The sequence below is a fragment of the Eumetopias jubatus genome, unplaced genomic scaffold (assembly GCF_037043125.1).
Source record: "Eumetopias jubatus isolate StellerSeaLion01/CBP00866 unplaced genomic scaffold, mEumJub1_p1.0 scaffold_14, whole genome shotgun sequence".
Taxonomy (NCBI): Eukaryota; Metazoa; Chordata; class Mammalia; order Carnivora; family Otariidae; genus Eumetopias; species Eumetopias jubatus.
In genome coordinates, this window is record NW_028274820.1 from 75528500 (window position 1) to 75549389 (window position 20890).

Sequence of the window (20890 nt, forward strand, 5' to 3'; positions counted from 1 at the left end):
TTGGTATATTCCTTTGGAAGAAAATCTGGGGCACCTGGGTGGCTCAGTCAGTTAAGTGTCGGACTCTTGATTTGGGCTCAGGTCATGATCTCAGGGTCCTATAATTGAGCCCCATGTTGGGTTCCACACTCAGCGGGGAGTCTGCTTGAGATTCTTTCCCTCTCCCTGCTCATGTTCATGCATGTACTCTTGCCGCACTCTCGCCGCACTCTCTCTCTAAAATAAATAAATCTTTTAAAAAGTGTTTTAAAAATAGAAGAAAATATATTCATTAATTCTGAGACTTGTTTTGTTTGAGAAAGAAACCATTATAAATAATAATTTCAGAGCTCTATCTATAACTAAAAATCAACCCCAGTCCATGTAGTCTCCTAAAATGAATTCATGCATGCTTTTGAAATACATATATCTTATACACTATTATATGCATAGAAAATTAAAACATCATAAATATTTGAAACCATGGGAAAATGCTAAGCTTTTGTTTGTTTTGTTGGTAATAGGGAATAACTGGGATTTCTTGTTTGGGTGCTTTTTTGAAAGAGTAGAGAGACATTTTAAAAACATGAAGTATATGTATCAGTAGTTTTTTTTTAACTTTTGTCACTTTTAAAATTCAAAAACAGATATACTCTGTGTATAAATTGGCAGATCCTACAATTATTGTATTTGGAGTATTGATTTGAAAATATTGATATTTAAATTTTTTTAATTTACTAGTTTATTTGGATTTTAGATGCTTGATATTTTTTTACAAAGGTCTCAATCTGGTTTTGACTCATTTCGACTCACAATCATTTCAAAAAGTTAAAACACACATGCACATCAGTATTGCAGCAATAAGGAAAATTGTTTTGGTTTTTGTGTATACCTGGCCTTTGTAATATCAGGTTGGTATAGAAGCACTCATGTCCATTTACCAAAAAGAACAAAGGAGAGAACAGAGCAAAGCTTCATTTAATTCAACTTTTGCCACCTGGTACTTTGTCTTACCACTTTTATTTCTTGAGCTGTTAGCACCAATCAGCAATTTCTGTTTCTTCTCATTTTTTTTTTCCATTTCAGAAAACTAGATATTTACCCTGATTGAAATAAATAGCTCCACTCTTCATATCTGATTTCTTTCTACACGAACACCAATTTCTCTCACATACCGAGGGGGACAGTAAACCTAAAGCAGGTGTCTGAACCATTCAGGCTACTATAACAAATTCCCATAGACTGGGCGGCTTAAACAGCAGACATTTATTTCTCACACTTCAGGAAGGTAGGAAGTTCAAGATCAAGATAACCAGCAGATCTGGTTTCTGGTGAGACTCTGATAGCTGATTGGTAGATGGCTGTTCTTGCTAAGTCCTCACGTGATGGGAAGAGGGAACTAAAGCTCTCTGGGGTCCCTTTTATAAGGGCACGATTTCATTCATGAGGACTCTACCCTTATGACCTAATTGACTCCCAAAGGCCCTTCACATTGGGGGTTAAGATTTCAACATATGAATTTTAGGTGGACACATTCAGTCTATTGCAATAGGCAAGAAGCAAGAAGCATTAGAAGTCATATCTTGAAAGTGAAGATCAAACTCTTACAGGTTATCTAAATATCTGAAACATTTAAAAACCTTATCCCTTCATCAAGACTTAAGTGAGCTTCTTATTTCAGGCTATTCATATATTTAGGCAATAGATATGCCTTTAGGACTTACTATGTGCCCATCTCTGTATTGGGAACTATAGGGAAAGCAGACCCACTCCCAAGATCCATAAGGTCACACCCAGTTATAACCAGGTCTATTTATTAATGGTGTCATCTCCTTCTCTCACATTTCTTTTCTTTCAATTCACATTTTTTTCTCATTGAGTTTCAAACTCCAGTGATTTGCATCATCTTTCATTACAAATTTCCTTAACAGAAATCCTCTATTTTTCTTAATTTTTAAACTAGAAATCAGTCTAAATGATATCAAAGGTTCCACTCGGTTCTATTTGCCTTGAAATAGAACTGCATATGTTCTGTTCTTACAAAAGGAAAATTTATTTGATCTTCAATTTTAGTATATTTGCTGCCAAAAACAGTAGGTTTCAAAAAAGCAATTGGGCCCAGGGAATCTACTCCCACTCTGACGGATTCTCCTAGTAAAAATCCACTTTTGTTCCATCTTTTTTCCCTTCCCCACCTCCAACCTCTCTAGGACTTTGTTTTATAAAAGCCCAGTCTGACTATAAGGGGATATTCAGAACCCTGGTTGGGAGGCTAAGTAGGTGATACTCAGATACTCAGTCTCAGGCAGGAGGAATGGATGGAGACTGTGAACCTCCAGAAGTAAGCTTGCCTTTTCCTTAATTTAAGAAAATATTTGGCAAAGAAATACAAAGCAAAATCACAATGAAGTACCCCTTCACACACAGTGGGTTGGCTATAATCAAGAAAACGGGAAATAACAATGTCAGTGAAGTTGTGGAGAAATTAAAACCCTCACACATTGTTGGTGGGAATGTAGAATTGTGCACACCTATGGAAAATGGTATGGCAGTTCCTCAAAAGGTTAAATATACAGTTACCATAAGATCCAACAATTCTACTCCTAGATATATACCCAAGAAATGAAAATATATATGTTCTCACAAAAAGTTATATGTGAACGTTCATAGTAGCAGTATCCACAATAGTGGAAATAACCCAAATGTCCATCAACTGATGAATGGATAAATAAAATATGGTATGTCCATATAATGGAACATTATTCAGCAATAAAAAGGAATAAAGTACTGATACATGTTCCAGCATGATGAACCTTGAAAACATTATGCTAAATGAAAGAGGCCAGTCACAAAAGACCACATATTGTAGGATTTCATTCATATAAAATGTCTGGAATAGGAAACTCTATAGAGACAGAATGTAGATTAGTGGTTGCAAGGGACAGGAGGGCACGAGGAGATGGAGAAGGTGGTGGCTAAAGGGTACTGAGTTTCTGTTTGAGATAATGACAATGTTCCAAAATGGTTGTAGTGATGGTTGCACAAATCTGTGACTATACCAAAACCACTGAATTGTGCACTTTAAAAAAATGGAGAGTGGGGCACCCTGGGTGGCTCAGTTGGTTAAATGTCTGACCCTTGATTTTGGCTTGGGTCTTGATCCCAGGGTCGTGAATTCAGGCCCCATGTTGGACTCCATGCTGGACGTAGAGCCTACTTAAAAAAACAAACCAAAAAAAAAAAAAAATGGAGAGAAAGCCACATACAAATATCTCATGTTAAACTGTATTCATCATTCTTAAGGAAAATTAAATTTTAAAACAGTTTAACCAAAAATAAATCTTGGGACACCTGGGTGGCTCAGTCGGTTAAGCATCTGCCTTCAGCTCAGGTCATGATCCCAAGGGTCCTGGGATCGAGTCCCCACATCGGGCTCCTTGCTCAGCAGGGAGCCTGTTTCTTCCTCTGCCTTCAGCTCCCCCTATTTGTACACTCTCTCACTCTCTGTCTGACAAATAAATAAATAAAATCTATAAAAAATAAATAAAAATAAAATAAATCTCTGTGGGGTGAGGGAATCTAGCCTTTATGTATTTGAAGATATATCACACAAAATTAATTTGTTTAGGTTTATGGATTTTAGAGCCTAGCCACAAAGGTTTTATTTTATTTGTACATATATTTCTTCCTCATGTCCTCTCCCAGATAATTTGAGATCATAGCCACAACAATCAAGTACATTTGTATTCCCCCCTATTCCCTCACACCCAAACATATTAGTCTTATATTTTCAGGAGCATTAAAGAAAAAGGGTTTTTTGGTTGGTTTTTTTTTTTTTTTGAGACCTAAACATTAAAGATTAGTTGTCAACACAGTCAAAGATAATTGTCAGTCTTCTATTTCATACTAATTACCCTAAGAATTAAATTTAAATGCTAGATTCAGTTCTGTCCTTAGAAATATCTCCATGACAACAAAAAGAAACTTCTAATTTCTTAAAAAACATTGCTACAGGGGTATTTTGAGGGTTAAAGTGGTTACTCCATTATTTGGAATTCTAGCAATAAGATAAAGTGGGGAATTAATGATAGAAAAGCATTCTTGGCATTTTATAGCAGTAGGTATCCCTGCAGAGAAAGGGCTAATGATCAACAGAAAGGTATTTTCATCTGTGCTTTGGCCTCTGCTTAAAACCCCAGGTATCTCACTTTTCCCTACAGCCTTCCTGTCTTCTCTGGTTCATCCCATTTTCTACATGAAACTGCACTCATCCTAGCTCTGTGATCAAAAGTAGAACTCGCTGACTCTACTAGTAACATTTCCTCTGTGTCATCAAAAACTATTTAGATGTGGAGTCTTTCTCCTTAGGCACACTTAACTTGTGCGGCCAAGATTACTGAAACAAGGAGTATTTGGCAAGGCAAATATATTGTGAAATTTGTTTTAATGCTTTGACTCATGAGTGGCTCTTGAGAGCTCAGAGTTGAAGCTTTTTATTGGTATTTACTCTGGTGCCCCAAGAGTGTAGCAGTTGAGTGTTTAAGAAGAAGTCAAGCAAATCGGATTCTGGCATTAGATAAAGCTCCTTGGAAACCTGACTGTTGTACTTTCTAGCTAAAATTCTCTGTTGCATTTTCTTTATGGAAAAATAATAGTACCTACCTTGTAGGATTATTGTGAGAAGTAAACAAAAAAACCATTTAAAGCTTTTAGCACAATGACTGGCCCAGTCCCCATATATATATAGTGCTCTCCAGACAAAAAGTCTGAACAGGGAATACATTAAATCAATCTACCCAAGTTCCAGAGAGGCAAAGAGCTTCTTTATGAAAAGAGAGACAAAGGTTAATCCTTTCTGGGAAATGAACATTTGAATGGGCTTCAGATATTTGATGAAGTCAAAGTTGATGATCTAGTAATTAGGAAGGGATTGCTTATTTATAAATATGGGAAAATGATATTAGAGCAAAAAGATAGGAGATCTCGTATCTTGTTATGTAGCAGGTCTGAATAGATTGGAAGATATGAGAGAGGGAAAATGCAAATATTCATAGGAAGGTTCAGAGAGATGAATAATCTTCAGTGAAGTGGAAAGCACAGAATGAGGCATAGAACAGAGTCCAGTTATTAAGAGAGGGTGGGTTTGATTTTGGTTTTGACCTGTGTGTGAGAGAAGGAGATTTTTTTTTTCATCTTTGTAGTTGGAAGTGATTGGCAACAATTAGGGAAATATGAAAAAAAAATGGGGGTGGGCGGATAGGAAAAACAAGTGGTGAGCACCTGAAATGAGTCAAAATTGAAAAATTGGATATATGACATCTGGGTAATTTGGGATAGAGGTGTTAAAAGTCTGATATCCTGATGTTCTGCTTGTAACCCGCACCCAGCAGGGGAGGTAGGACTGGTAATTGAACTTCTTTCTACTTTGGCTACAAAAGTCACAGATAACTATTTGGCGCTACATTTAGGAATAACAACAGTTTCCATCCTTTCTCATCCTGACAAAATGACCTTTGATCCATCATTTAACTTCTGTGCAAATATAGCCACCCTGCTTAATGGAGATGTTTTGAAAGTGCTGAGTGTTTGGGATAGAACAAGTGTTAGAACAAAATGTCATGATATTTAGCTTTTATGGATGTATGTGAATTTAGTTAGTTTCTCTATCAACAACCCACTGTCTGGGAGCAAATTAGAGACTTTGGGAATCTTCCTAAATTTTTTCAAGCTACTTGACTCCTTGTGCTGAAGAAAAAATTTACAACTAGTTCCCCAAAATATTTTTATGTTGTGAGTTTGTTAGAGTACTAAGCATTTAATTACACCTATAATTTTGATTCCCATTTTACAGATGAAAAAGCTGAGGTAGAGGGAATGGTTATTAACTAATCATAATCTCACAGATCCCCATGTTTGTCCCATGATTTCACACCTATGGCAAATAAGCACACATTCAATGAAACATAAAAGGGTATTTGGGATGTTGGACAATTTCACAAAGGCAGTTTCAAGCCTAGGGCTGCCCTCAGCCTCCTGCACCTCATATAGATACAAATCTATGGCCTATTTAAGAATAAAAGTCTTTCTGAACACTCCCAAACTCTCCTAAAGTCTTAGTGTTCATCTCTAATAGTCATTCTGACTTTTTCAAATATTTTTTAAAAGATTTATTTATTTACTTGAGAGGGGTAGAGACAGAGGGAGAGGGAGAAGCAGGCACCTCACTGAGCAGGAGGGCTTGATCCCTGGACCCTGAGATCATGACCTGAGCTAAAGGCAGATGCTTAACCAGCTGAGCCACTGAGGCACCCCAGTCATTCTGATTTTATCCCTGGACTTCATTATTAGTGGGTTCTAGCAGTAGAGAAGATGGAAATTATATAGCTGAGAAACATCCCAAATTAGAAATACCTGAAAGCAAGAATGACAAAAGTCATCAAACCTCATTTCCAAGGCATTGTTAAAGCCATCAGACCTTATTATAAAACGAGGTCAAGGAGCAGAACTTTATAATCCAAGAAATAACATCTGATTGGACAATGGTTTATAAAAACGACAGCACGTTATTTTAAAGTACCTGAAGGCCTATTTTGACCTCAGGAGATCTATAAATATGGCTTAAGAGTAGAAAGCTGGAACTGGATCCAGGTCCTCCAGACTCCCTGTCCACTCTCTAGTCCATGACATCAAGGAAAGCTGCCCAGTGGGGCAGGGCGGGAGAATAAATTAAAAAAAATAATCTGAAATCCTTGTAGCTTAAGTGAGTTCTTCAGTTCTGGGGAGAGTTTTGGCTCCTCCAGTTCCCAATACAATTGTGAGGATTTGCCTGCATGTGCTGGCTGATTGACCAAAAGATCTCCTTCCCTATACACCATTAAAAGATCATATGCGAAAGTCTGCCTTGGGGGTTCAGAGGAACTGCCTTCAAGACAGGAGATTAGGAGATGGTATATTGATTTACAGTGAGATAAACAATTGGGCCTTTTCAAATACCCATGAGCTCTCCTAATCTGTTATTAGCATTATCATCCGCATTTTCCACTTGTATTTAAACTGAGCTCGTTGGACTAAGTTCATTTGTGTTTTGTCTCTCAGGTTGTGGTTTCTCGATCAGGATCGTCAACCCCTCATGTGAATTTTCGCCTGGATTCCCACCCTGTGTCTCCAGAAGCAATTGTGGAACACCCATTAAACCAAAATGGCTACACGCTGGTTGTCACGGGGAAGAAGGTAAGCCCTGTTCCCACGGGGAGGTTTTTCCTGAGTGGATTTTTACAGTATGTATCATATGGTCCTTTTTAACTTCTCTCTTGGTCCTGGATTCACCTCTCCTCTCTCAGATTTTTTTCTTGAGTATTCCAGAGATTTTCTGAAACGAGTTAAATTTTTATTCAGGAAGACTGGACCAAAGGGAGGTCTTCTTCATTATGTGTACTTCTTTTGTCCTTTATTTCTCAATGAGAAAAACAAACACGCAGAATGAGAATTACGGACCTAAGGGCAGAACTCTAGTATGGGCAGATAAGCCCTGAAATGTACATTGGAATCTGACACCAGCCGGTAATCCCTCTTCTCTGAGAGAAGGAGGTGCATCTTGATGCCAAATGATATGTAAACTTACTTAGAATTTCCCAGGGGTTCAAGTGTGTTTTCCAGCAGCTTAAATTATACTCTCATGTTATTTTAAAATCGTCTCAGACAGAGCAAAATGTCCCTACTAAAGAAAACCTCTAATGCTGTATGACAGTCCTTGTGTTCCCTGGACAGTGATGGTAATGTTTATCACATATGCACCAACAGTAGAGGAAAGGAAGGCATTTGGCTTTTTTGTTTAAATCACTTAATCATTATTACATAATTTTCACACATAGGTGCTATCTCTGGTAGACTCTGTACAATTACATTCACATGTATCTTTGGTGTATTTAGTTTTCACTGGACAAACAAACAAAAAAACCCCTCTGGAAGCTCTCTCCATCACTTTTCTTCACAGATCACCAAGATCCCACTGAATGGCTTAGGCTGTGAACATTTCCAGTCCTGCAGTCAGTGTCTGTCCGCCCCTCCCTTTGTGCAGTGCGGCTGGTGCCACAATAAATGTGTGCGGTTAGAGGAATGCCCCACCGGAACATGGACTCAGGAGATCTGTCTGCCTACAATCTATGAGGTAGGAATCTGTCAGCTGTCACGTGTGTTTTTGGTAAACATAATCCCATTAATGAAAAAATTCTAAATTCAATGTATTCATTTAGCTGTGAGACATTAGCCAAAGTACCATCCTTCTCCAGGGTTTTCCTTCAGGGTGGCGTTTGGGCGCATCACCCCGAGTCCTGTACCTGAAATATGTGCTTTACACTCACCAACGAGTTCTCTCCTTGAGCAAGTTGCTCTCCCTTGGTGCTTTGTTCATAAAAGAGTGGTGGCTGGTGAGCAGCATTGCTCCCCATTTCCTCACCCTGGGTCCTTTTCCCTCCTGACCCGTCTGACTCAGTGATTCCTCACCACCAACTTAATCAACCAGGTGCCCAGACATGAGCCTCCACCATGCACAGAGATCTGCTCAGGGCATAACCCAGACTTTTAAGCTGAACCATGCAAGCTAGGGATGTCAGCCATGATGGGGCAGAAAGAACAGAAGATTTCTTCCTGTCTGGTGTATAGGTGGTGACTTTGTCTCATCACACATAAGACTAGAGGTTACTTCCCAGGCCGGTGTAGGAGGCAAGTGGACGATGAACACCCACGGATGGGTACGTGCCTTCTCTCAAAGTTTCTGGAAGAACAGTACAGGTCCAACTGATGACTAATACTAACATCTATACTCTGTGAGCCATTTCATTCTTTAATTCATTCCAAAAATATTTACTGACTGCATACCATATAGCAGCGCTCTTCTAGACACTAAGGAAATGTGGTCTGAACGAGAGAAAAGTGCCTCCTCCTATTAGAGAACTTAGCTTCTAGCAATGAGCTCAGTCATGGCGTTATAGCCACGCTCTCCAACTCTCTGCTGCCTTATTTTTGGTTAAGCAGATATTTGGTTCTATGAAAATCTCCATGGCAATTTTTTTAAATGTCTCAATCCAAATACATGTTTGCTTGAAAATAATTCCCTGGTGAGGACCCAGTATGCATTTTCCCTGCTCACATATAGAACAGTTGGACTTTAGTAAATGATTCTTGTGAAAGACTCAAGTTAAAGGTCTCGGTCACCTGGTTCAAGCCCAAGTAAACAAAGTATGCAAGTCAGAACAAGAACCGCCCCCACCCAAGCGCATGGCTGTTTTCACTTAGTTACGGTTTGAGGCAAGATTTGTGCAGGGTGACTGGATTTTAAACCAAATCATTTTCTGTTAGGTGAAACACAGTTATTAAGACTTAGTTTGATCAGCCAGGGAATAAACTAGAAGATAGTAAAAAAACAAACTTAAATCTATGCTGTGGTATTATGCACCCTTTTTTTTGGTTCAGTATATTTTTAAAACCACGTGCAACTTTTTTAAACACAGCCTTGGCAATTTGAGACACTAGAAATCTGAACTCAGCAATTCCATGAAAGAGATATGGGGAGAGTATATGTGGGGTATGTGTATGTATGTGTGTATACATGCAATTGAATCACAACAATTTCATTTCAAAAACAGCCAAACTGGTGTTTTAAATAGAGAGCAGATTGAGAGCCTATACAGATGGAGCATTTAATTTGACCAATGTACTTCCTTCTATTACTCATGAAAACCATATTAAAATGTTTTTTTTTAATGACTAAATATTTTAGGTTTTTCTGGAACCAGAGAATCTCTCTTCCTCTGCTCTCACCTTCCCTAACTCCAACTTTCTGTAGTTGGTGATCTTAAAAGGTTGCATTGCATCGTGCACAAGTCAGTGAGGCTTGGGCTATATGGTTAGGAGGAAAGTAGTGCAGCTGAGTCCATAAATCCCTTTCGGTTCATAGTTGTTAGGAAGATTTCATGCTGCACTAGACCATGACATTTAGCATTCTTGCTGCAAAAAATAAGACAGATTATTCATTTCTTATCTGTCTTAAACACTGTAGGCACAAAACCCAACTAGCATATAGTTTCACTTTCCAGTTAATGTGAGTTAACCTGCTTTTCAAGGTACATGATGTTCAGTGGCTGAAATTCCTTGCAATTCCACATAAGAGAGATTTCAGGATTGCAAGCCCATTATTTTGTTTCAAACATGTTATCTGATCTCATACTTAAAGAGCAATGAGAAATGCTTCAGAAAAGGAAGAGCACTTTCCAAAGCATTCTGAATTTATTAAGATAAAATTGTCATATCTTGTAGGATTGAATTCAGTCCCAGTGAGACAATAAAATGGTTTATTAATTGATTGGAAGACTCAGATAAGAAGCAACAGTGATATCTTATGGGGCAGGGGCGGGGGGGGAGGGTGTCACTCAGGCTACCACCAATATATTTGTGACTTTTTAACTACTGAAGAGGCAAATTCTAATTTTCCAGGGCGGGGAGGGGGGGCGTATTGTTGTTTTAGCACTCTCATGTATTATCTTGGTGGGTTTTGAAAATGTGATCGTTTAAATCATTTTCACCTGTGAAAGGGTGCTAGTTGTTTGGTGGCTGTTTCTCCCGTGTCCAGACAGGTGGGAGACCTAGCTTCTGTGGCTTTATGCCGGACACTGATTTCCTTCCCACAGAGTTTCCCTGCCCTTCAGGATAACTCAGAGTTTGCCAGCTCATTGTTGGTTCTATCCGAGGATGTGTTGTCCAAAACCACTTCCTTCCCTTTCCCCTGGAAGAGTGAACATTACCCCATAAGCTAAGAGGGAAATGTTCCAATGCCCTGCTCTAGTATCTCAGCCCAGGGAGGAAAGCTGAGTTGAGCTGAACTTTTGAATCTTGACCAACCGACTAGTAAAGGTTTTATAATCTCCATTTCTGTTGCCAGCACACCAACTGAACAACTCTGTGTCTTTTCTCAAATCATCACCCAATCCATTTGCCATATGTAGAAAGTGATGATGTATTAGAGTGACAGACTTCAATTTTTACATAGAAAGGGAGGGACCTAGGCGGCAGGATCAGGCCAACATCAGCCTTAGGCAGCTGTCTTCTGAAACAAGGGAAACAAGGGAAAGGCAGCTGTATGGCTGCCTCAGGCTGGAGAGAGTCTGGGAGGGTTAGATGCCTTGCCCTCTCCTACTGGATTTCTAACATAAAAATAAACAGGTATTTTTTTCTCAAGCAGTTCTCATTTGCCTAGACATGGACAAGGTAAGTCTTCATGGACGGCACAAGTGTGTAATGGATTTTATGGATAAAATAGCTATCATAAAAGCATTAAGCTAAGACTTTAAAAAAGGATTTGGTAGCAAGGGTAAGTTAAGACTTTGGTTTGCGATTGTTTACTTGGGATGTATGGGGGAATGTTTGCAAATGTGAATTTTGCTAAAAGCCCTTCTAAACTGTAATAGAATCACTTTTAGACTTTTACTAACTGGCCTTTAGCAAACGCCTTTACTGGTTTTTGAGTTGTCTCTATGGTGGTGCTATGTTTTCCCACCATTGTACTTTACAGCACAATTTACAATATGCCCCCCCCCCAAAGAGCATTTCCTTTCTCAATTGTGACAGAGCTGCTGAGGAGAAGCTTATTTTTAACTTGGAAATTTGTTTTGTTTTAATAGTTTTAGCCTAAGAACAGTTGTCTTGTAGACTTCATAAGCACCTACTGCTATCTTAAGTCACAGGTGCCAACATTTTATTAATGAACTCAAATTTTACTTTCAACACACCAAAAGTAAGCTTGCAATAGAAAAATGAACCTATTTATTTAACACTGAACATGGGGGAGAAAAAAAATCAGCCCTAGAAATGAGATGTAAAATAATGCCAAGAGAGATAATTAGAAACATTGCTACGATACAGATCACATTTGGGGCTCTTTCTAGTTTTTGTAATATCTATTTCTAATAAAAATTATGTATTTATTTAAAATTACATCATTTTTTAAAAGCTGGGTGTGTCAGCTAACCAGCTGGTATATATCAAATGTTGACCATATTTAAAGAAAAAAAGAAAAACCCCAAATCAGTAATAAATATGAATTAACAAGTATAAAGAAATAGATTCATTTATTCCTTTGTTAGTGCTTGGTACTAACTAATCTACTAATAAATAGTAGATGATTCATAACGAATGATGAATGAATGAGTGAATGGTAGATATATGTTGAATACCTTCTATGTGTTTGGTATTATGATAGCTGCTGAATGCAACACTGGATACCAAAAGGTATTTTTACTGTGTGACTTTCTTTCTTCTCTAGGTGGGGAATACCATAGCACAAGGCTATAGCAAACACCCAGCTCATACATAGAACAAGGCACATATTGATGCTTGACTTCAAGGGCCCATGAAAGATTTTTGATCAGAGTTTGATCTGGAGGCCCATGAAAGAGTTATAATGAGAGTTACAAGAATGTGAAAGTCTGGACACAAACTGTCTACTCCACCCTAGAAGATTACCAGATGAATTCACTTCAGAGTCGCCCTAGAAGGCCCCTCATTTCCACCCAGGCTGAATCTGCTCTCTGTCCCATCTCTGGATCTCCTGAAAACAACTTATTTCATCAGCACATCTTAGATAGTTTTAATATTTGTTCCACCTTCTGTGAAATTTTGACGCTTTTTCCTGCAGTGAAAATTCCATTTTTTAAGACAGTGGCAGAACAGAAAAATTCCAGAGTGAGGATACATATTGTGTTTGTTTTGCAAACAAAAAATAATGTCTTGAGGTTGTTTTTTTTTTTAAGTTCTCGGTTGTCCTTGTAGGTTTTCCCAACTAGCGCACCCTTGGAAGGAGGGACAGTGCTGACCGTATGTGGCTGGGACTTCGGATTCAGGAGGAATAATAAATTTGATTTAAAGAAAACCAGAGTTCTCCTTGGAAATGAGAGCTGCACCTTGACCTTGAGTGAGAGCACAACAAATATGTAAGGATCTTTAAATGTTTTTCTGGGGTATGGTTGGAAAACGGTTGTGTTTTAGAATGAATGCTTGTAAAGACTGTCCCAAAAGTCCATGTCTTGAATTAGAGTCTTGGCCCTCTAACATCCCTTGTGGAACTGTTTTGTTTTTAATCCTATTTACTTATCAGGATTAAAAAAGGGAAAAGGTGACATTACCTAGTTAAAGAAAAGAAGAATCCAACATCTGGGAGTTTTTCAACAATTTTTGTAACATTTCTTCAGAAATTTTTGGGTAGATTTGAAAGAACAGCACTGGTTGGACTTGCTCCATCTTTAAAGTGTTCAAATATAGAGTCTCCAATGGCTTTTTCTATAAAAATCAGTAAACAGCTCAACAAAGACACTCTCTTCTAAATTCACTTTCTAAACCTCAGAAATGTAGTAAAGCAGCTCAGTCACATTTTTGAGACTTGTTTCTTTCTTTTTCTTTCTTTCTTTCTTTCTTTCTTTCTTTCTTTCTTTCTTTCTTTCTTTTGATGCACTTAAATTTATATTCAGCTGATATTTATTGGTATTATAATGTAAGGAGTGTATCTCATTTAGTCATTCATCTCAGGAGATAACAATACTATACTGATTTTACGAAGAGGGTGTCTGAAGTTCAGAAAGGTGGAGTGTAGAGGGACGCCTGGGTAGCTCAGTCAGCTGAGCATTGCCTTCAGCTCAGGTCATGATCCCAGGGTCCTGGGATCGAGTTCCACATCGGGCTCCTTGCTTTCAGGGAGCCTCCTTCTCCCTCTACCTACCTACCTCCCTCCCCCTGCTTATGCTCTTGCTATGACAAATAAATAAATAAATCTTTAAAAAAAAAAAAAAAAGGTGGAGCGTAGTTTAGCAGAGGCAATCCAGAGAGTAAGAGCTTAACAGGCCTTCAGACTCAACTCTCCTGATCCAAGATGTGTGCTTGTTCCACCATTTTCTCCATGCACCTTCTATCAAATGTAAATCCCATAATGAACGAAGAATCCAGAAATGTTGTTATCATGTAGTAATAACAACCAAACATTTCAAGTTTTATGGTTGAACCTCTTCTATCAAGTGGTTATTTTATACCTTGTAGAATTCCTTCCAGGATCACACAGAGGTATAAATGTACTCATTTACTGAGACCAAAACATCAATTAATGTTGTACTTATTTAGGCTAATGGGAAAACAAATTCTTTCTAGAAATCTCCCTTGTAAGTTCTTATTCATTGCTTTGTATATTAAAGCCTGTAAAAGTAAAACATAATTCATTCTCTTCTTTAAAAAGTTGCTTAACAAAACAAATCACCTTTATACTTTTTCAGGACTGTAAGATTATTAATTCAAAAATAATTCTATGGAAAGTCTGTCACAATTTCACTATTTTTAAGGTAATTTAATAAACACATGACACATGTAACCACAGAAATGTACCTGTTGACATATTTTAATGAAGAGATTTGGTTTATTTATAATTAGCCCATTGTTTCATATGGTGTTGAAATATTTCTTTATCTTATGTATGCCAAACATTATGCTAACAATTTTAGAGGTTTAGACTTAGATTATTATGAATTTTTCAATTAGTGAGGTCAATATTGATGAGGTTTAACAGTTCCTGTGTTGTCTATGTGAAGTGTAATAGTATAGAAATGGACATATATGATTTTTAGCCCTAATGCTTACCACAAAACTCTGCTTGCTATTCAGAGTAGCTAGCTCAAAATTTACAGTTAATATTCCTTCACATAAAACAGCCAAACCAGAAAATGCCTTTGGATTTGCAACATATTAAACTTTGGGTTTTTTTCAGGCTGAAATGCACAGTTGGTCCTGCAGTGAATGAGCATTTCAATATATCCATAATTATTGCAAATGGTCGAGGGACAGCACAATATAATACATTTTCCTATGTGGTAAGTCTAAGAACTGTTCTCAAGAACTAGGCTATTTGTTACTTAATCTATTTAGAGTCATAAAATTAACAAGTTACTTTGTTTTGTTTTGTTTTTATTTCCTATTCAGGATCCTATAATAACAAGTATTTCTCCAAGTTATGGTCCTAAGACTGGTGGCACCTTGCTTACTTTAACTGGAAAGTATCTAAACAGTGGGAATTCTAGACACATTTCAATTGGTGGAAAAACATGTACTTTAAAAAGGTGTTGTAAATTTATTTTTTGTTGCATCAGTCAAGTAGGATTAGTATCTATATCTAACAAATCGAGAAACGATTGTTCTTTGTGTGTGTGTGTGGAGGAAAATCACGACGTATATTATTTACTCCCTTCCTGACAAAACTTCCTGTATCCACCTACCCTTTTGCTGACGTTTCTACCCTTCCCTTATGTTTACTAATTCCACTTTTTAAGTTTCATCTTCCCATCTACCTTCTCTAATGTTACATCTAGTATCCTGGCTATGCTGTGAGCTGTGAGATCCGGTAATTGACAATAAATTAAACATTTCCATCAAGATTTACTATTAGGCTAAATCACCTTGAGGATGTGAGAAACATGGGGAAGATTGGGTCTAAGGGAAGTTAAGTTTCTAATTCTTAGAGGTGAAAGAGCTCAGTTTAATCAAGTACCAAAAAGATACTTTAAAAATTGCTTAAAATCCCAAAAGTTTTGAAGTCATAGATGGCTTGTCTACAACAAGACTAAGTTTGGGATCCAGTCAAATGTAAATAGGCTACATTAGAAAGCGCTTTTTTCTAAACACATCTGGAAATTCTCATTTAGGAGCCACTGAGTGATATACTTTTGATTTATGCATATAATTCTAAAATATGTGTATCTAATAGCTAAGGTCAATTTTCTTAATTTTTTTATTCAGTGTGTCAGATAGTATTCTTGAATGTTATACCCCAGCTCAAACCACTCCAACTGAGTTTCCTATTAAATTGAAAATTGACTTAGCCAACCGAGAGATGAACAGCTTCAGTTACCAGGAAGACCCCATTGTCTATGCAATTCATCCAACCAAATCTTTTATTAGGTAAGTAAAAGCTTCTGATGGGTATAAGAAAATAATGAACATAAGAATGCTTTGTCTGTCAAATAGTCAAGAGGAATTGCAGTTTTATCTCTAGCTTTAATGCTGTTGCATTTCTTTTAAAGGCCGCCTTTCTAATTCAGGAGTGAAAACTACATTCTGGTTCTGAGTACAATTTGACTTTATCATTGCTAGGTTCATGCCAAGAAACATTTTATCCTACTCTGTTACATTTTAAATGGATTTCTTTTTTTTTTTTAAAGATTTTATTTATTTATTTTACAGGGAGAGACACAGCGAGAGAGGGAACCCAAGCAGGGGAGTGGGAGAGGGAGAAGCAGGCTCCCCACTGAGCAGGGAGCCCGATGCAGGGCTCGATCCCAGGACCCTGGGATCATGACCTGAGCCGAAGGCAGACACTTAACGACTGAGCCACCGTAAATGGATTTCGGTGCAACAGTTTAATGTGGCACCGTAGTATTTATGCACTTACATTATGTACACGTTAAGTCTGTACTAACTTTAGTGGCCAAAAGTGGAATTACCTTTTTTCCCCTCCATTCTTCAGTGTATTTTTGCTCTGCCTGCTTTAGACACAGCTTTTCCCTATACCAGACTCCCTTTGAATCAGTATTTCATTGGGCCCAGTTCAGTCTGCCTTGTTTCCATTAATTCTAACAGTAGTTAAGTTCATTTTACTTGGATTTATTTTTTAAAAGAGAAAAAAATATTTCTTCTTTTGTGAGTAAAAAGAAAAATACATTTCTTCAACTTATAAAATAGGAATTTTAAAACATATTTTCAAGTTCAATAAGTTGTTTCCAAAGAAGAGTTACCACTGAACTTCCATTTGACTTTGGCTTTGACTATAAATTGCAGTCACTACATGTGATGTAATTTAAGTTCTTTCTTAAAATACTTGGTAGAAAAAGGACCTCTCCATATTGCTATTTTTCTATTTTATTTTGCCAGTGGTGGGAGCACAATAACAGCTGTTGGGAAAAACCTGCATTCAGTTAGTGTCCTGAGGATGGTCATAAATGTACAGGAAGCGAGAAGGAACTTTACAGTGGTAAGTCCTTTGAGAGATGGTTGTACTTAAGACTCTGCATCTCTGCCTTTACCACTGGCTTTCAGGGTACATAGGACATTTGGGGTTTGCTTTTAATTTTGCAGCACAGATCAAATAGTATATTTTATACAGTAACTAAAATTATCTTGCCTCAGGCTAACATTATAAAATGCACACACACACACACACACACACAAAATGCTAGACACAAAAGATGATTACCAACTTGAGGCAGTGTTTTTAAAGATAGTCGGTACAGATAGAAACTACATCATTCCTGTCTTAGTTCAGGATCCTATAACAAAATACCATGGACTGGGTGGCTTAAACAACAAATGTTTATTTCTCGCAGTTCTGAAGGCTGGGAAGTGTAAGATCAAGGTGCCGGCAGATCCAGGTGTCTGGCGAGGGTACTGTTTCTGGTTTTCAGAAGACCACCTTCCCTCATTGTATCCTCACATGGCAGAAAGAGAAAGAGGAAGCAAGCTCTCTTGTGTCTCTTATTTTTTTGTTAAAGATTTATTTACTTATTCATTTGAGAGCGAGAGAGAGAGCGCCTGAGCATGAGCAAGGAGAGGAGAAGGAGGAAAAAGGAGGGGCAGAGGGGGAGGGCAATCCCTGCTACGTGGGAAGCCCAACAGAGGCTCGATCCCAGGACCCTGAGATGATGACCTGAGCCAAAGTCAGATGCTTAACCGACTGAGCCACCCAGGCGCCCCTTGAATCCCTTCTTCTAAGGGCACTAACTCCTTCATAAGAACTCCACTCTCATAACCTAATTACCTTCCCAAGGCCCCATCTCCCACCATCATGCTGAGGATTAGGGTTACAACATGTGATTTAGGGAGGGGCATAAACATTCAGTCCATAGAATTCCTCTCTCCCTTTTTTTAATGCACCAAAGAACATTGCCCTTTTGCTCTAATCTTGCAACAGCATCCTTGTCTTTCTAAGTGGCAGGCACACATACGTTCTTACATCCCGGTGTAAGAACGGTGTTGTTACTGTTCTTCTTGTCCCTTTGTTAGCATGTTATCAAGTAATGAGAAAGAGCATTAGAAGACTGATGTCCTGGAGTGTATGTTTGGTGTTTCTCCACCTTCCCTTCTTTTATTTGCAAAGTCAATCAAAATTAAATGAAGACCTCCTTAAAAGTGATTGATCTAACTGTTTATATAGATTACATTGAAATGACAGTTTTAGCTTAGACTTTAGGAAGGTTGGAGTTATTTACAAGGATTTCATATTTTTGTTGATGTTTTTCTCTAATATAAAATACCATAATCTAGTTGGACTTGTGCACTCAACTAAAAATGAAAGTTCTAAGTGCCCCCCCCTGAAGCAGGGTCTTGATTGGGCAGGTGACAGATTGAATTACAGCACTTCTTTTAGATTCTCCATCCAATATTTCTTGAAGACTAAGGCCACAGTGTTCTTTAATTACAAAAACCAATTTGGGGCTAAAAATGTCAAGCCAAATCACCAAACAATAAGGTCATCTCCAATGAGATTTTTCCTGACCTTCTCAATCAGCCACATTGCATCACCTCTAAAGAGTATTATTAGATTTTTATCATATTCCTGAGAGATTGTACTCCAGGGAGTCACCGTATGAAGTAGAGAGCTTTAAAACCAATCCCTGCACATGGCCACAAATAAAGTTAGAATACCACTGCTATTAATTTAAAGAGCATCACTTCTCCACAGCCAAACAGAACGATTTTTCATTAACCAAATAAGAATACCCTTTTTGGTGTTGGCATGTGACTCTTTAGAAATCTGAGGAATTACTAGTTTATCTAATTCCCGCTGAGCCTAGGTTTTAAAATTAATAGCTAAATTTCCTTCTCTCTCACCAGCATTATAATGACATGTAGACGCCTTTTGGCTTTATTCATTCATTTGCAATCAAACATTTATTTAAAAACCTCCTAGATGTGAGACATAAGAGTTCCATAACCGAAGGAAGATTCAAACAATGGTAGAAGATAAAAATCTTATTTCTCCATATCTGGAAATGTAAACTCTTGTTTTACCACAAACTTATTATCACAATAGAAGTATGCATCATTAGAATTGGGCAAGAATGAAGAATTCTATTTGACTATTGTTTGTGAGAACTACCTCATAAAGAAATGTGTGTTCCTTCCACGTTACTTGGTGCTTATAGAATTTAAAGCTGACCATGATTAATTGAACCCATTTATTATTTAACAAATAAAAATTCTTGGCCAGGTCTGATTTAGATATACTGTTCCAGCCATGATAACTTTTAAGTCCAGCAAACTCTAATCTTTTAAAATAAAAATACTAAAAAAATAATAAAAATATACCATCTTAACAAAATTAATATTAGTTAACACACATTATGGCCCATAAGCCAGCAGTTTATTGTATAGTTTTCAAATTTCTTTTTTTTTTTAAAGATTTTATTTGTTTGACAGAGACAGAGCGAGAGAGGGAACACAAGCAGGGGGAGTGGGAGAGGGAGAAGCAGGCTTCACGCTGAGCAGGGAGCCCGATGCGGGGCTTGATCCCAGGACCCTGGGATCATGACCTGAGCCGAAGGCAGACGCTTAATGACTGAGCCTCCCAGGTGCCCCTAGTTTTCAAATTTCTTATTGTTAATAAAGAATTATTGTACTCGCAGTAAAACTGTTCATTTCCATTTTTTCAAGATGATAATAAATAGCTTTTGGGATTATAATATGAATTTGATATAAAACTAATATCTTATTTATATTATACCTGTGTATCTCTTTTCTTTATCTGCTTACAACATGCATTTTAAAATGTAGGATAATGTTTTTAAATTATTTTTAGAAGAAAATATCAAATACCCAATTTTGCTTGTGCTTTTTATGTATATCCTGAGTCCTTTTTCTATTGTGGGCATAAGTAATTGTTTTATCTCCAACTCTACTTGTCAAAGAAAAGGAAATCTAAGGATGTTGTTGCTTGTTTGTCTTTTCCTTGGGGGAAAAAAATGCAACCATTTAACCTCAAATGTGCCACTTTGTGTTGCTGGTTTAGTCTAAGCACAATCAAGAGGAAACCACATTTTCCAAACTTCCATAAATCAGAATTCCAAAGGGGAAGATTTGAAATGAGAGATAAAAGTACATGAAATAATAATAGCAGAGCCTTTGTAAAATAGCGTAAGAAAAGATCTACCGATATAGAGTATAGAGTGAGCAAGAAGCCATAGAGTATGGGAGTTAAGGCAGTGAATTCAAGCCAATGGCCTAGGATTTATGTTCCCTACTCTGCCATTCAGAGCTGTGTGACCTGGTCTAATGACATTAGCTCAAAAGGCTTAGTTTCTTCATCTGTAAAATGTGGGTAAAATCACAGCACCTATCTCTTAGGACTGTTGTGAGGATGAAATGAGACCAACCTATAAAGTATTTTGCACAGAACCTGGCACTCAGAAATTGATAGCTTGAAACACACTAATAAGATGACCTGACTACATAGCTACTTATAATGTCATCAGTCTGGTGCTCGGTAGTTGGCAAAGCACTTACCATGCAGTATCACACATTGTGAATAACATTTTAATCTTAATTCAGGATTGAGGACAGAGTCTCCTATTAAGGGCTTTGCTTGGATTCTCACAACTTACTTTAAAGGTATGATGTGAATCAAGGACTTCTAACCACACAAAGTCCAGCTCTCATTCTGCCATTGGTATTTCATAAACAAAGAGGCAGTCCCTCCAGCTGACTGTCCTGTCATCTTAAGGAAAATAAAAGTGATGGAGGGACAGCCAGCTTCAGTTCGATCAGTATAGCTTATTCCAGGCCAGTGAAGCTCCGTGTTCCTTTAAAGATTGTGTTGTTTGAATGATTTTGCATC

At 37.6% G+C, this 20890-nt stretch overlaps 1 protein-coding gene across 1 annotated transcript in view; it reads left to right on the forward strand.

The window, feature by feature from the left end:
* Positions 1-20890, forward strand: part of MET (MET proto-oncogene, receptor tyrosine kinase) — an 84162-nt gene that overhangs the window by 31613 nt on the left and 31659 nt on the right. The window contains exons 3-9 of the mRNA XM_028104916.2: positions 7075-7209; positions 7973-8146; positions 12802-12962; positions 14777-14879; positions 14989-15125; positions 15802-15963; positions 16933-17032. Coding sequence (XP_027960717.1) covers positions 7075-7209; positions 7973-8146; positions 12802-12962; positions 14777-14879; positions 14989-15125; positions 15802-15963; positions 16933-17032 — 972 coding nt within the window. The remainder of the gene's footprint in view (positions 1-7074; positions 7210-7972; positions 8147-12801; positions 12963-14776; positions 14880-14988; positions 15126-15801; positions 15964-16932; positions 17033-20890) is intronic.